Source organism: Anas platyrhynchos, chromosome 8, assembly GCF_047663525.1.
Source record: "Anas platyrhynchos isolate ZD024472 breed Pekin duck chromosome 8, IASCAAS_PekinDuck_T2T, whole genome shotgun sequence".
In the NCBI taxonomy this organism is placed as follows: domain Eukaryota; kingdom Metazoa; phylum Chordata; class Aves; order Anseriformes; family Anatidae; genus Anas; species Anas platyrhynchos.
The window spans coordinates 12,631,889-12,649,531 of NC_092594.1; the positions used below are offsets into that span (position 1 = coordinate 12,631,889).

Consider the following 17,643-nt stretch of genomic DNA (forward strand, 5'->3'; position numbering starts at 1 on the left):
TGCAAACCTATCCTATTACATACCAAAAACTTGTCATAATATAGATAACCAGTGAGACCTTGGTGAAAAACAGTTTTCAGTGTAACTCCCTTTAAAAGGGACACAGAAGTCATGATAATTCTCTGCTTTTATGACCCGTGTAGTTTCCATTTAACTCATTACAAAACATCATGCTTATTTCTCAGTAACTAAAGATTTTAATTGTGTTTCCGCACTGCTTATATTCAACCTCATACAGTAGTTAGTATATACATGACCGTTTTTAGGAGCTGTGATGGATGGTCTATAAAAAGAGCTGACCAAGGTGCAATTGCTGAAAGCAGTTCAGGGGAATGCTGCGCCAAACATTGCACAGTAGCGCTTCAAATAAACACCACGTCAGCTCTCCCTCCTGCTCATTTCATTTGGTTTACACAGAGGTCAAGTTAAAATTCTTGGCCTGTATCTGGATGCACTCAATTGCTGGGATCTATAACATCAATGAGCCTTCACAGATGTTACTTGAGAGCTGTCCTCCTGGAGAAAGAGGAAGCCCTACTGCGGGAGATGGAGCTTCCCCAGGAACCCATGAGAAATCTCAGAGCAACCTTCCCCAGAAGTCACAGCCATCACATCCCACCTGCCTCCATGACTTGCAAGGCACATTTCATCATTTGTCTGAGTGAAATAAAAACAAAGTAGTTATTTATGCCATCTACCAGAGAAAAACCACATGGTACTCACAAACGTCTGGCACAGAGAGAAGCACCAGCTGAGCACAGCTTACAGTAATCACCCACCCTGCCCAGGAGGGTTTGGTAGTCCACCCTCTCCAGCAGGGTGCAACAGCCCACACAGACTACAATGCAACACTCCAGTTTGCTCACGCTGTAACATTTCCTGATTTTTTTCCCAAGACAATATTTCTACACTCTCATTACTTCAATCTCATACTCAACTAGTCTAAACCTGCTGCACTGTTGCTTAGGGCAAGCTGGGGATCTGCATTATTCCCATCTCCTCGCTCAGAGCATATCCCCACACAACTGCTCAGAAGCAGAGTGGCCCCACATTGAGGCAGAGGACCACCTTCACCAGCTATGCCCTTACTGATGGGGGGGACACACATCCTGCATGGCCAGGAGTCCCAGCAGGCCCACTGACAGCCCCAGGCACAGCAAGGGCTGGAGTAGGAACATCCATAGAGCCCCAACAGGAGCAGAAGTAGATGCAGCTATAACACAGACCTCAAGCCCACCCAGGAGAAAAAAACAGAGGAGGGCCCTGGCTTGAGTTTAAGTAGGGCCTGACCAGGGGTCCACATGGGGCTGGTCAAGGTCGTTAAGGCCTGATGGGGCACACCCTGCCCTCACAGCACATTTCTCAGTCTTTTTGCCATCCACAGATGTTCCTTGTGAACCAAAAATCTGAATGCAGTTATTTCTAGCCAAAATAAAATAAAATAAAATAAAATAAAATAAAATAAAATACTGAGATTTTCTTCATGTTGCCAGCACCCTAATTCTCTCTGCCATCACAGAGACGATTTAATGTCTCAGTTCTCACAATGCCCCTGTTCCCTTTCTGATCCACCATGGTAACTGAGACCATCCCTCAATAAGACCACACCAGCTTTCCCTGGCACAGAGATGGCACATTTCAACTGTCATATTTTAGACATCTCCTTTTTTGACTCCCTCCCTCGGTGGCTCCCATTCTAAATTCATGGATAATTGAAGATAATCAAAAAGAGCGAGGAAGATGAGCTCTGTATCAGACCACTCAATGTAATGTGAGTGGCACCCTTTCCCGCTGGGGACCCTGCAGGGTGGCAGCATGGCTGCATGAGCTGATCTAACAAAAATGCACAGAAAACTGCTGAGCAGGACCGTGGTGATCTATCTCCTCTGCTGCTGCGTCTGAGGAGGCCTCTAATAGATGGGCTGGCTTTGCCAGGACAAGTGCCAGTATGCTGACAGGAATGGATGTTATGTCCCCTGTGATTTCAGTTCCTCAAACCCAAATATGCGTGCAGCATATGAAGAAACTTAGATTTGCTTGGAACTGTTGCCATATTGTTTAGCCAGAACTTAGCACAATGGGGTCCCAGTGGTATGCACCTCATGATATTACAAAAGCTATAAATAGGAAAGCGATTATATTGCCAGATACCTGCTGACACAAGAGGAAAACGCCAATATTGAGTTTCTCAAACAACAAAAATACACTTGGGTCAGTGTCAGTAGATCTGCCATAAAGTATCATTAATGCCAGAATCACCAAGTGGTCAAAATAACATCAGCAAGGTTGCCAAGTCAAAGATCGCCTCAGAAGCATAAAATTGTCAAGTGGGAATACGCAGGCTTTTCCCCAGAAAAAGTGGGCAGAGTTTATTCAGAGGAAACAAAAATCCATTAGACTAGTCAAGTAATTTGAAAAGCATTTAGAAAAATAAGGATCTTGAGTAACTAAAAAGAAATAATGTTCTGATAGGAATTAAGTGCCTTTACAAATGTGATCATATTATACCAATGGTGATATGGTAATAGTTTTGCTAAATCTCTTGGTAACTCTCCTGTGAACTAGAAAATTCCAGAAGCCTGAACAGATTTAGATGATATAATTTAATTCTCTCTTCACCAAGCAAATTATGCCGTGTTCCTGTTACACAGTGATAAAGGGCCATGGAAAGAGGGAAATACAGTCTTCCCGTAATGGTGATGCAAATTTTAAAATGTTTTTCCTATGATACATTTTCAGCTACTAGTATTGGAGAGAGGGATGATCTAATAACAATAATCTGAAAACTACTCCAGGTACCAGGAATGCCTTAAGGTGATCTGCCATAAGGCTTTAGAAGAAACAGTGCAATATATTCAGGGATTACAGAGTTCGTCATGCAAAAGCATTTCTCTCTATTCTGAGCTATATGTAAATTTGGGATAGGATCCTACCTCATGGAGCTATTGTCACAAAGATTAATTAGTTAAGCCTACGTTCCACAAGACAAAGTGCCAGATCTTTAGAGACTTACATGTAAATATCTTTTAAAAAAAAAAAAAATTAAAACATCTGACTTTTAAGGACCTGCTTGCACTGCATTTGTTTCAGGATCAGGATGATAACCTGCAATGTATTTTCAAGCTTAGAAGTGCACAAAGTTGTTAAGTATTATTATTTATTTTTGGTCAGTCACATCCTCCCTGGTTTAATCTTTTTAAGTCTCTCCAGAAGTTATTGATTTAAACATTCTTTTATTTTCTTTTTGCTGTTTTTGGTGAATTCACAGTGTGCAGCCCGCAGCTCAGAGTTCAAAGTGCTTGTCTGACCATCCAAATGACTCTCACTTGGGAGCTCTGTGAGAGCATTGAATCTTCCACTGAGATTTTAGCACTTTTTCTTTTTTAACTTAAATCATTTTAACTTAAAATGCTGTCACTGCAGTGATGAAATGTTATTGATGGTGAATTGTTCTCGTCTACAGCCATCCCTGTATTCATCACAACAATAATTCTACAGACATTGACCAAGATACTCTCAAACTGGCTAATGGATGTAGTGATAACATGAATTATTATGCGACGTATTCTGTGTCTTGCCAATCGACTACACTGACTATGTGCCCTTAGACAGAGGACTCCTAATGAGTAGTATCTCCCAGTTAATGGTTTCATAGTCTGGCTGTGTAATAGTAAACACATAACTAGAAATCACATGGAAAATGTAAGCATTAGGGCAATTTTTGCTATCAGTTGTTACTGTCCAATTAGTCATCAGCAACGTATAGCGTGGTACCGAATGGAAAACTTGAAATGCTCTTTTGGAAAGGAAAACAGAAATACTTTATTATTTCTGAAAGTGTGACTTGAATGCAGTAATTTACTGCACAGCCTCACTCCACGTTTGATTCAGACTATATTTATTTATTGTCTAGCGCATCTGAGCTAACTACCTTGAGGCAGCAGTATAAAAATCGGTTGCTGTGACTTGCTTCTTGAAAATTTATTTTGTTCCTTCTTAAAATCTTGGCCTGCTTGACCTCAGCAGCCTTCACCAGTTTGAAAATGCAAGTTATAATCCTCTGTAGGGATTTAGCCAGGTGTCTATTACAGCATGTAATCTGTGATACAGCTTCCAATATTCACGCTGAAGAAAGGTTAAGCCCCCCTGTCTTTGTTCCCGAGTAAAAAGGTCCATGAGGTGTTAGTGTGGACAGGAAGCAGATTGAAAGAAGCAACATCTTCAATCAAGCCCTAAGCCTGTGTATATGCCACTGAAGGGTGTCCGTGATGGAGGCTTTGCCTGAGAGGCAGCAATCGTATTTTAACCCTTGAACAGTAGCTGCAGCACTGCTGCTGGCTGCCCTGGTGACGTTCAAAGATCACACTACTACTGCTAGACATGTGGTTTTATCCTAAATCCTTACTCAAGGGTCACCGTCACCAAGTTGTGCCCATGGGTACACTTGGTAAGACACTGTACGGCCTGGCAGGGAGACGGGACGGTGCCTGCCCTCAGCGCCCCCGGGCTTCAGGCCCCTCGCACAACACGGAGCGCCTCTGACAGACTTCCGAGCTCACTGACACAGACGCTGTGTGTGAACACAAACCAAACTCAGCTTCTTGAGGGGAAACCCTCCTGGGACCAGTCGGTCCTAGTCAGCAGCTTCTCAGATAACTCTGCTTTTTCCAGTCGTGGCTGAACAGGATCAAAATTTGTGGTAGAGCTTTAGGCCCCTGGGCCGCAGGGTAGCACCTGCAAACAGGCACTTCCCAAAGTCCACACTTCTGAACTGCAACAGCAGCAGTTTCGGTAATATTTTGAATTCCATGAGTGACAAAAAATAATAGCGAATTAATTTGACTGCCTGCAAGGAGCTATTTAATACCAATCTCCGATTACTGTACAGCAGAATAGTGGGTTTCTTCTAGATGGTAGTGGTGTTGGGAAGGCCGCAGAACCTTTTATGCTAATTGGCAGTAAAGCATTTAGAAGTATTTATTAGTGTTTAATTATTTAGAAATCTCTTAATGGCATAAATATCATTTTTAAAAGTTATAAATATTTTCCACCTTGTCCAGCTGAAAAGCTGTTGCTCAGAGGACTTAAATTAAGATCTATTTATGGCAGCCTGCTGATCACAAAATTACTTACCGCTGCTAATACTCCGGTCTTTTAGATGTCTCCAACACAGAATGTGCTTAGTTTTGACAAATCAGGGGATAGTTTCTCTTTGTTGTATTCATTTTACTCAGATAGAGGTCTTAAAGAGGATTATCACAGAGATGAAGACATTAAAATACATAACTAATCCCAGTTAAATTAATTGTTTTCATACTAACATGTACCAAGGGACTTTTATGTACGGTAAGACATCTTTATGCTGTTTTGATAATGTAAATATGACTTAACATGTAAATTATGTTTAAGATTAATTAGAAACAATTTAAAGCCAAGTTATTGGTAGAGAAAATGGGATCTGACTCTAAGCCTCTGAATCAATAGTCACGTTAAATATTTCAAAATTACATCAATGACTGACATGCCAGGAGGCAGAGGGGAACTTATCTATCAGTCCCATTTGTCTCCCACTCCCTGTACTAGAATTCAGGACATTTATTTTTTTGAGCTTGCATTTCCTCATTATTTTTCCTAATTCCCTCTGCAGAACACTGAACTCCACATTGGTTATTTTGGTGTCATCAAATCATTCATCCCTTAAAAGACAACTGAGTGCTAAAAGAATAAAATAATAATTTGGTTTATTGGAGAGGATGTGCCAAAAGGTTTTTACTGGGAGTCTCATTTGCAGTGCTTTTCTTACACCAGGGTTTCAGCAGAGTTGTGACACTGATGTTATTGCTGGTAACGGTTTAGGTGCAGGAGAGCACTGTCATTCTGACCTGTGTCTTATTATAGTCTGCCATTAACTGGAGTAGTGCCATCTTTCCCATAAAGCTGTGTGCCCACAGAGATGTAGAGCACCATTCAGTAGCAAGCAAATGCTAATTTTTAGCATTTGCTGTATCCATACAATCTGGGTTACCTGCTCAGAGTCATAAAACATCCTTCCTCCTGTACCCAGGGGCTAGTGGATCAGAGTAGCTTTTAGTTTTTAACATGAATCACAACAGCCTCACTGTCTGCTTGCGCTGTAAGAAACCAAAGCTATCCCTCAGCAATGCTTAACACATGTCTGCAATCCAATTTATTTGCTATGTTTCAATACCCATGACCTCCCAATGAAGTGGCTTTCGCCAAAAAGATGACAGAAGCATATACATCATAGGTATGCGACAGTTTCATGGTGACTGAAGTGACCGGATTTTTCCAGGAAACTTCAGAGAGGTATGGCTTATGTAATTGTGAGCATTTACTGCAAAAATCAGATTTACACTATTCTAAGTATACAGAACCCTGCCGATCTCACAGCACGTAGAGTTTTCGAGTTTTCCTAAGGAAAAGAAAATGCCTAAGTAAGGTGGCAAGTCCTTTTGTTTGTGTCTACTATATTAAATTGAGCCTAAGTAAAAGAAAAAAAAAAAAAAGTCTTTTATCTATTCTGCTTAAAACTTATTTTTATTTTGATTTTCACTGTTTTATTCAAAAGGAAGGAATAGAAATAGTAACTGTGAGCTTGAAATCAGGAAAACTGTAACAGGAACTTATTATAGACACGTTTTACAGCATATTTTCAGTTACAGCTACATGTTTTGAATCTTTCAGTTTAACGAGCACTGTTCTGCTTTTCAAATAATGCTTTTTTTTCCTTAACTTCACGTCTCAGTGAATTGACCTTGGAGGTCTCTTCCAACCTAGATGATTCTGTGATTCTGTGCTGTAAATTTTAGGATTCATCAGTATTAATAGGAAAGAGAGAGTAACAGGAAAAAAAGTATTTCCCTGTGCAGGTTAGAGGAAGTCGCCTGTGGGGAGGTCAAAGCAGGTAGTTAAGTCCTTCTTGTGTTTCATGGGAGTATGCCACGGAGCAGAGCAGTGAACAAGGTGGAAACTCACGTTTGAAGCTCATTTCACATAGTGAATGGCACTGAACAGCCTCGTTGCCCTGAGGCCTTGAGATGGAGAGAAGCAATAACTGTAATTATAAGAAAAGAAAAGGTTGATTATCATACCAGGGCTTGTTCTATTATCGGGGTAGGTGAGGAGAAGTCTGATTAATGACAATCACAGCTACAGTTATGCCCATAGTCAGTGCTGCTAGATACAGATGTGTGCAACTTTTTCCCCAGCAGTTCTGACCATCAGTGAAAAAAGGCATAGCTTCTTCCGTACTGAAGGCACAGAGAAACATACAGCGCAGCAATTGTTCTCCGAAACAAATGTAGAATGAACAAGTAGCAAAATATTAATGTACTGTTGAAAGCCTAAATTAGATGGACATGATTCAGTGCAGCCTACAGGGTCTGATATCTTGGCAACTGATGCAAGATATTCCCAATCTGCAGACAAAATAGCCTTTGTGAAGAAGCAGAAGATTGTAGTGTGCAAGTTAATGTATCAAAAGGCCAGGAAGAGAATAATTCACTTTCACCTTGCTACAGAGGACAAGTAGCAGTAAAAGCTGTGCGTTATTGGCAAGCTCTTTTTGTTGCTGTTTTTAACTCAGCCCACAGTTCAGACCTCCAGCCACCTCGGCAGCGTTCCAGCTGGAGCTGCTGACATCTCCCACCTAATCAAGTGGTGGATTATCTTGTCCTGATAAATTGGAGCCTGTGCCTCATGTAAAGTCTTTCCTGAAGTAGTTTGCTACCCTCTAATAAGATGGCAGACGTTTGAATCAAGCCCCAGAGCTTGTGGTGCACTGTTTTTTCTAATGACTTTTGGTGAAGAGTGTCAGTGTTTTAATAGAACACAGTGCTAGGCTGGGAACAGAGTTAAGCATGCTTAATTTCACATCCAGGTTAAAGGAAACATGAAGCTGTACCGGGTACTTTTTCTTACGGAGTACATAGGGACTATACTGCTGCCTTCAAAACATTTGACCTAATATTACTTCTTTTATTAACTGAGCTCTTGAGGAACTTTCTTGATTTAAAAAGAAATTCTTTCTCATTGTTGCATCTTTCTAAGAGTCAGAGTTACTGAACAATAACACTTTCTTACTCTTCTTGGTCTTTGTGACTAGATTGCTGGTCCAAGTCACCCACACACACTACCAAAACCTTGCCATATAAGCTTGATACAAAAGTAAATAAGTTATTTTCTTTCTTTAAAATATACTGAGGAAAATGTTTACATTACAGAAGCAAAGGTGCTGTATATGTGTGTTTGCATGTATGTTTAGTTTAACAGGTCAAACAGACAGAATAAATCTAGTTAAGATAAAGATTTACGATAAATCCTTGCAAGCATTCATTTCTTCTTTCTGGGTTTCACTCCTGAAGAAAAAGCAGCAATTCTCATGCGCCACACACAAAACACCTTCATGTGGCACAGTGACTGTACTGTGCCTCTTGTAACGCTGTTTTGCTTTTTTCTAGGGGAATCCCTACATGTGCAATAATGAATGTGATGCGAGTACCCAAGAACTGGCTCATCCTCCGGAACTGATGTTTGATCTTGAAGGAAGGCATCCCTCCACATTTTGGCAGTCCACAACTTGGAAGGATTATCCAAAGCCTCTTCATGTTAATATAACGCTCTCCTGGAACAAAACCATTGAGCTGACAGATAACATAGTTATCACTTTCGAATCTGGCCGTCCAGACCAAATGATCCTGGAGAAATCCCTCGACTATGGACGAACATGGCAGCCCTACCAATATTATGCCACAGACTGCTTAGATGCTTTCCACATGGATCCAAAATCAGTGAGGGATTTATCGCAGCACACAGTCCTAGAAATCATTTGCACAGAAGAATACTCTACTGGGTATATGACAAATAGTAAAATAATCCACTTTGAAATCAAAGATAGATTTGCTTTTTTTGCTGGACCTCGGCTTCATAACATGGCTTCTCTTTATGGCCAGCTTGACACAACCAAGAAGTTACGAGATTTCTTTACCATCACGGATCTGAGGATAAGATTGCTTAGGCCAGCAACTGGAGAAATATATGTAGATGAGCAACACCTGGCACGCTACTTTTATGCAATTTCAGACATAAGGGTATATGGAAGGTAAGAGAATACAAACCTTTAGGAACAGGCACGTGTGTTTGTTTTCAGTGGTACTAAATCATGGGGGTTTGATGTCACTAGCCTGGGAAGCCCTAGATGTTGGGAAGAGAACAGTATTCACAGTTTCTTACATCAGCTTAGGAATTCACCTTGACATTAGGACACTTTTCAGGACCTCTCTTTCTGTTTTTATACAGTTGGCACCTAATCTAGTGGCAGTTAACTAAAAAAGAGATTCTGTTCTACTTTTTTTTTTTCAGGCCTTTAATGCAAGATATGATTGATACAAGAGCCCTTGCATGGACTAGGGCAAACTGTATACAAACAACAAAGGCAGCAGAGATGAGAGTCCATTCCTTGTACTTTAATTAGCTCTGAAATACAGTGAAGCTGAAGTAGAATGAAAAAATGGACAGTGTTTTGGAGAGCATAAGACTGATTTGAATATAACAAAGATTATTACTCATCTGGGTTTAAGACAGATAATCCCTCTGTGGCAAGCAGTGGCTGGTATCAGGTGTCATAGACCCAAAAATAATACCAATGCAATGACATCCCTATCGGGAAATTTTCTTCCCAACTCAAACTAACAATTGACTGATGACCTCAAGCAGAAGGGTGATATCCTTAACATGTCTTGGATGACAATTTTTTCAGAAGAAACAAATGGGACCTGCTCTATAGTAATTCGCCCAACTCGCAAACATACTTTTTTTCCTTTTCTATGGACCTTTTATAGAATATTTCAAATCTTCCTTTTTAAAAGCTTTATTTTTTTAAGAGAAGCTAGATATCAAAACAAACAGACAAGCTAATGTATCCTGAAAGGCCATGGTATTTTTTCCAGACACACAAATGATAGAAAATTAATAGAGACAGTGATTATTTAAAACACTAGGGTTTTATTTCTATTACTCCTGTAGTGAGCTTGCCATTTTCTACCTCTTTTATACAAGCCTTTCAGGTTCCTAGGCATTTCCATGATATACAAATAGATATCTAAAATCAAAATAGAATCAAATTACTCTGAGGTAATCTATTGAAAAATATTCCTCTAAGTTTATACAAAGGAAGAATTGCTGCCACATGCACACTTGACCATGTAAGCATTTTTGTAGGACCATAGCTTTTGCATGTAGTTACAATGTTGTGTCTAAGATAGTGTTTGCAATAGTTTAGTAATACTAAGTATACTTTAGTAATACTAAGTATGCCCAGTATATCCAAATTAACAGGTCTGTTCTACTTGATGTGTATCCTTTCCCCATGTAGCTCCAAATAGGTTACATGTACAGAAGGATTATATCAGAGCTCAGGATTTTAAGTCCCTTGAACTTTAAGAAAATGCTGTTCCCCATTTGAAAACCCCAGAATGCTGGAACTTGGTCTGACCTCAATTAGACCATCAGTGCCTTGTGAAGAAAGCATTTAAGGTGCATAAAGGGTGCAAATTAGAAACAGAAACCTTTCAAACATAATTGGGGTACAGCGATCTCATGACAAATTACTTATAAAAATGAAACATAGCTGTACAGAGAACTTATCTTTTGCTGATGCTCGTTGTTTAAATGCTACAGTAATTGGATAGGCGTTAAAAGAATCATCTGATATGTAATACTATCTCACAAGATTAGATCCATGTGGGTTCTTATCACTCTTCTGCTAGTGAGAACAACTCTTCAGGGATTTGGGGTCCTTTCCTTCAATATATAGTGAGCCCTTCTCATTAAATAATTTATGGGTTTGCTTATTGCTAAGTACGCATGCTCTGATTAGTTGTTTGCACCAAAGGCAACGTGCAGTAGGCCACTGTCAGCCAGTCTGGGTTATTTTTGATCTCCTTCCAGAGACTTTATGGGGTCCCCCTGAAGAGTCTCCAAACCAGCATTGCAGTCTGTGCCCTCCCTGGTGTGCCCTGGGCAGTAGCGGTGGGCACTGGAATGTGACTGAAGGGAGGGAGCAAGGGTTATAGGACGTTTTGTGCCCATTTCTGATTCAGCTGAATTTTCCAGCCCTTGCACATTAATCTAGGATGTTAACTGGAAACCAAGGTATAATAATTTTTTGCCACAGTGGTTCATATTCAAGGCTTTGAGACATAGTTATTTATGTGCTTTATTAGCTGGACCAGACAGGATTCCACAAGGAGGGAATACAAAGAAACGATGCCAAAGAGCTTGATGTGGTGGGTGAGTGGTGCTAGCAGACACATTTTGAAGCTAGTTCTTTTGCTGGAGAAACATAACCTGTAGGTTAAATATAGTTAAAATCACCAAAGTTCATAATAGCACATTTCTAAAGGAAGCATAAAATTTAACTTTTTCACACTGTATTTTAAGGATGAGTGCCAGTAAAAAACATCTACCTTAAAGCTGCCATATTTAAAGTACAAGATGCTGGGTTAGTTAACACTTCACAATGAATTAAAGGTAGGAGATTTGCCCCAGTTAATATATGGTTTGTTTTGTCATTGCTTTGCACTTTGGTGTGAAATAAGCCTGATGTATGCAGCATTAGAGATGAAAATCTGTGTGCTCTTGACGAAGGCTTCACCTCCTCTATTACCACTTGTTTATTCATCTTCAATTTACCACTTTCTTTGTGTGTTTATTAAGATGATGAGAAAAGGGAAACCTGGCTGTTAGCAATTTCAGCAAGCCCATTGTGCTCACATTAGTCAAGAAACCTAATAATCCACGTGAACTAATTCTGACTTACTGATGGTCTGCTTTACTAAATCAGGGTGATTTTTTCTAGTGAATAATGGACGATGTAGTGTGCCAGTACCTTAATTAAAGAGAGCCTCTCTTAGTCTTGATCTCATTTTAATTTACAGGGTAATACTACAATAATATCACTAATGGAAGGTACATTAAAGGGCATCAAGTAGCATTAACTGTATTAAATTATGGCACTTGTGTTAATTAACTGCTGAAGCAAGATGGGCCTAATGGCTAGAAAGGTCGACTAATGCATAAATAAAGTCTTCTGGGATGGGAAACTAGGAACGTGTAGACATTTCCCCCCTCGCCTCGTCTCGCAGCAGAGACTCGGAGGGCACCCCGTGTGGCAACCCCAGGAAGGTTCCTCTCCTCTCACTGCGTGGGGCGACGTTCTGCAGGCGCTGCGTACCCCAGCTGCCATGCGAAGGACAGTGCTGACAGTAAGCTGCAAGGCACAGCACTCGTTTCATTTTGTAGGAGAAGTTCACTAAAATGCTGATAATAATTCCTTTGAAGTCAGGCAAAAGATTCCTAGCAGATTTTGGATCAGGCTGCTAACGGTTTAACCGCATTCATTCCAAAATATTTTTGGTTTAACTGTTACATTGTCAATAACGTGCACATTTATGCACCATAAATTACCTATGATTTGGGATGACAGTTTAAAAAAAAAATGCCCCAGTGGGTTACAGAATGAGTAGCTAGCTAAACCAAAGAAAAATCTCCTCCCATATTGTTCTTTCATGATTAGTTTTTGATCTAAGAGCCAACAGTTTCTTTTTGACACCAGAAGACCCAGCCTCTATACAATGTTATTAAGCCCTTCGGAATTTATTTTTATACTCTTCTCGCCTTGAAGCTTCTGTATTTAAGCTCCAGGGTTTTCTGACCCTGTCTCAGCTACGCTTGCAGTTCCAGCAGTAATAGAAACCTCTAACTCGCAGTACATACGTGAAAAATATCCTCAGTTTTAACAGTTTCTTGCTCTCACATTATCTCTTCTAAATTTAATCCGCCTCAGAATCGGAACAAATTACTCTCAGGGAAAGCATATTTGCTACTTCAGGGCTTGTTTTTTGTTTTGATTTGTGTTTTTTTTGCCTGTTTAGTCAGCCTGCCCTGCAGTCCCCTGTGATGGAGGGGCCTGCTCCCTGCAGGCACGTGGCCTCGTGCCCTGGCCAAGCTGTCGTTGCCCCTGTGGCCACCCTTAGCCCATGCCCGGGGCTGTCCCACGCCACCCCTCTGTGGATGGATCAGTTGGGTTCAAGCTAGTGCACTCTTCTGGCACTCTTTAGATAATGCTGAAGGAATGTCCTTCTGTAACGTACCCAAAAGCAGACCTTTGCCCTGTGGAAACAATTATACATAGCAGCGCTTTAGCTTTATCTATAACCGAAAACATTTTCATTAACACCCAGCTCAAAACCAGACCGTCATAGGAAGATGTGTCAGCATCATGCTTTCAGCTTTGTTTTGGTTTGTTTTTTTTTACTCAAACCAGATACCATTCATGTTTCAAGTATATACTTACTGTACTTGAATACTCCTTTGTTTTACAAGAACAGTTGCATAAGCAGCTTGTTCTCCTTTGAGATTTCCACTAGTATTTGGAGTGAATCTAGCAATTTCTCCAATTAAATTATAAACTCATTAGAGAATAGGGAAGAAAAAGAAACTTGTATATTTAAGAGCATGTCAATTTATCTTTAACTCCCAAGTGCAATTAGGTTTTTTAATATATCTACTGCGATATGTCACTAAGGAAAATGGTCCTTCACTTTCTGTAAACAAATCTTGGATCATCAGGAATTGAAATAATTAAATGGTTACTGTGTTTATTCACACATTAGCAGTCTCCAATGGTTTACTCAGTATCGGTGTCCAGGAAAGGTTTTGCTCCTGCTCATGTTCAAATAATATTAAATAATATTTGGTTCCCCCTGCCATCTTGGTGACATAAGTCCTGGCAATCAGCCCAGTCTCGTAGTGACCTGAAGGGGAGTGGAGGAATAGAGTCTGGAAGGCTGACAAGGCCCTTAACTCTGCTATACACTTTTGAAACTAGTGGATTTAAATCACCAGATTTCACTTACCACCTTTCCTCATTTGCATTTGATCATCTTTTTTTGGCCTGTTTTGCAAGATGTCAAGTATTTCCGTACTGATCTCCCTCATCTGTCTTTCAAGGAAGCCCCATATCCTGCAGAATCAGTGTGTCTGAGGAGAGGAACCAAGCTTTTTTTGTAGTATAATTCATTTTGCCATTGAACATTAAAGAAGTAGAGATGAAACTCCTGATGAAAGAAATGAGAATTATTTCTGTATTACTTTGTATGCTGAAAAGATATCCAAAGAGCCTTTCTGCATAAATTTGCCGATTCCAAAATCTTGCACAAACTTTCTTCCCTTTAAGCTTTTCATTTCAAAAGATTTCAATTTAATGCAAACACTGAAATAAGCTTAAAGATCTCCTGGCTCACATATACAAATGGTCCCTGGCACTGGGATGTCCTTCAGCTTGAACGTAAAGCTGGAATGCTGCAACATATCACCATGTTCAAAGTTTTACATTTTTCAACTATTCCACAAGTAACAGGAACTACCAATTTGTTGGGTTGGTGTTTGTTTTTTTTTTTTTTGCTTTGGTTTGGTTGCTTAATTTAGCATTCTGTTCCCTTCTGCCAGTATCACCAAGGTGAGATTTCCTGCAGTTATTTTTGTCTATTTCTGTACTTAATTACACATGCTTAGGAGATGATTTTTCCTGGACACTGATCAGCTTATGAAATGTCTCAGAAGGTAGTAGCTAAACCCAGAATAACCATGTGCTTCTTCTTGACACAGGTGATATTTCTGTTTCTCTGCCAATCTCTTCTGTTAGTTGTCAGAAATGAGACACCATTCACCTGTGATTTAGGGAAATGTTTGAAACTATTAGAGTAGGTCCCGATGAGTTCCAATGAGTTTCACATAGGAGGAGTGAGAGAAAACAAGCGAAGGAAAGGAAGGGAGGAAAGAAAGAAGGAAAGAAAGGGAGAGGACACCAGTGAGGAGGTTGTCGTGGCTTCTATTTAAAAGAAAAAGGAAAAAAAACAGACCTCTTTTTTCATTCTCTGCCATCTTTAGCTAATAAGGCAGGACAGTTCTGCTAATTTCAGGGGAAGTCTGGTGATGCAGTCACACGGAGACGCCTATTCAGAAGACTGGAAAATTAATAATAAAGGCCAAGGGCTTGTAGTCTTGTGTCTTGTTCATCTGAACTGTTACATGGGGTCTGTGAACACCCATCCTCTCCTTTGCTCTCGAGTCCTTCTCCAGGATTAATGCACCTCAGCAGTACCAGTGAACTGTGCACAAAGGGAATCATCGTGATTCCTACACAATCTCTGAGGGCTGTAATGCAAATGAGTCAGCACCAGAGAGCCTCAATAAAACAGATAAAACATCTTGTTAACTGGGCTGAACAACACGGGAAGTTTTTAACACCACTGTAATTCTGATTTCATAGAACATGATATGCGAAAGTATGAACAGAGCTACAGGGAAAAAAAGAAAAAAAAAAAAAAAAAAAAGAAAAAGTAAAAAGCAAAGCTCTGAATTTAGCAGGCAGCAGTATGGTAGGGGAAAAGGAGACAAAGGGTTACACTGCAGGTAGAGTTCCCAAGAGAAAGTCTGGCTGCTGATGCATCAGGAAAGCATAATGTGAGCTGCAGCCCTTTGCAGGAGAGCAGGCCGTGTTCTGGTTAGCTTTGTGGGATGTGGTAAAAATGAAAGGATGCTGAAAGGCAAAAGGCATCCTAATGACATTAGGAGGGAGCAGGAGCTGGAGAACGTCTTGTTGTACTACCATTCCCATAAGAGACCACTTAAAACCAGACTTCTAATTACTGCAGTCCATGGAGTTTTTGGAGCTTTTGGAGTTTTAGTCTAACAGCACCCGGTTATTTACTCAGCACTACAGCCCAACTTCTGGCAAGTAACGGCAGCAATTAATAAAAGGAAATATCTCATTGGTATCTTTATGTTGTTAATACAGCCATACTCAGGAGTAACAGAGTTCTACTTCACTGATGATTATTTTGACATTTCTCAGGTGATGACCACTATTTTAACATAAGCTTCAAAACAAACAAAAACATTCCAGGAAGAGGCTGATAACCCATTGCCTAAGGCTGTGGTTTAAGGCTGAGAAGGCCTTGGGACACTCTATGGACAGTGCAACACACATAGTACATACACACGGTACATACACGTGCCGGTATCCCAGCACTGGAGAGCATTTTTCTGAAGTTACACTCTTTGAACCATTTAGTCTTTCACCCAACTTGATGGTTATGCAGATATCAATAGCGGTCTGCTTCTTCCTTGTAAACCTCCTGGAAGACCTTGTGATCAAGTTCTCAATTGCTTGATTTTCACCCTTAAGTCCATTTCTGTCTTTAGATGTGCTGTGCAGCGTCTTTCTTCTCTACCATGCGCAATTCCCGCTTCCACCTATGCAGGCACGCATTGAGCTGTAAATGAGCCAGTAGCTGATGTACCAGGATTTATAAAGTACTTGGAAATACACTTAAGAAGGATGGGTAGAGAAGCACAAAGGATTGTTATAATCTGTCCTCCCTGTCCCATCACTCATAAAACAGCATAACAGGAGTACCAGTGTGAGTGTTGATGATAACAGCGCTGTCCTGATGACGGAGGGACACTGTGGCTCGTGTCTAACTGACATCAGTATTTCTGTTACATTGCACATTAAACCTATTAACAACCAAAAAGATAAAATCTGATTACAATAAGGATCTGTACGTTGAGATATGCGTCTTCACACTCAACTAATTAGTTGGCACTGACTGTTTTCACTTTGCTCGGTGACATGTGGTATATAAATCATTACAATATGTTAAATGCAAATGGCTGGTAATAGGATAACCATCTGCTCACTGTTGGAAAGTTTGCAGAGGAATGTAGTAAGCTGTACTTCTAATAACGATGCTAAACTCACATCCCTGAAATACCAAATATCTAAAAACAGCTGCCTCCACTGATGCCAACATTACTAATACATCTCTTGCCCTTTTCATTTTCAGAAGTAAACTACATATTGTAAGAGGTAATTTTGTTCTTCAGCATGAACTTGACTTCAAGGCTAGTGCCTGTAACATTAATGTGAACCACCATATCTCGGAGGCTCATCTTTTTCTTAGATTGCGTTGAGTGCTTTTGAGCATCCAATAAATAATCAGGCTGCCCACTCTTCTCAGGACACCTTTTCTTCCACCAATATAATTAAACTTTCTTCCTCCCCTAACCCCTTCTGCCAGGCCCTTTTCCAGGGATGACATGATTTTGTACGTGATAGATCGTTGGCACATTGCTGTCTGCTAACGTATTACTCTAGAGACCATCAAAGAGTGCCTTCCATCTAATAATCTACCATGCCCTACGAGTGTTAAAGATCACCACTGCAAAGAGGGATCAATTATTTTACCACAGACATGTATTATCAGAGGCTGTCACAAACCTTCTTAACGAGCATTTCTGGATACCCAAGTGACAAAGTAATGCATCGGAAAATTAGTAGTGGGACAAGAGTGAAGGACTGCCTGCCAAAGTGGAGGCTGTGCCTTCAAGCTAGAGCGGCTCCTTCTCTCCTTACCCGCTCAGTCATCTGCTGGTCAGGGTCACTATCACAGTGCTTATGTGCTGGCTCCCCCATCAGTAATATATTGCATTATCGCCTATCAGAGAGATTAATATGTTCACATACTGAATTCCCAAGACATGGCTCTCAGCAGTAAA

General features: G+C 40.4%; 1 protein-coding gene and 1 long non-coding RNA gene across 11 annotated transcripts in view; one reads left to right on the plus strand and one right to left on the minus strand.

Moving 5' to 3' along the window:
- The window catches only part of NTNG1 (netrin G1), a 159,777-nt gene that overhangs the window by 62,682 nt on the left and 79,452 nt on the right, over positions 1-17,643 (plus strand). For all 9 annotated transcript variants that reach the window (XM_027463278.3, XM_027463281.3, XM_072041626.1 and 6 more), the window contains exon 3: positions 8,481-9,121. In XM_027463278.3, coding sequence (XP_027319079.1) covers positions 8,481-9,121 — 641 coding nt within the window. The remainder of the gene's footprint in view (positions 1-8,480; positions 9,122-17,643) is intronic.
- The window catches only part of LOC106019800 (uncharacterized), a 39,596-nt gene continuing 33,119 nt past the window's right edge, over positions 11,167-17,643 (minus strand). For both annotated transcript variants that reach the window (XR_011810912.1, XR_011810911.1), the window contains exon 12: positions 11,167-16,602. This is a non-coding gene — a long non-coding RNA (uncharacterized lncRNA). The remainder of the gene's footprint in view (positions 16,603-17,643) is intronic.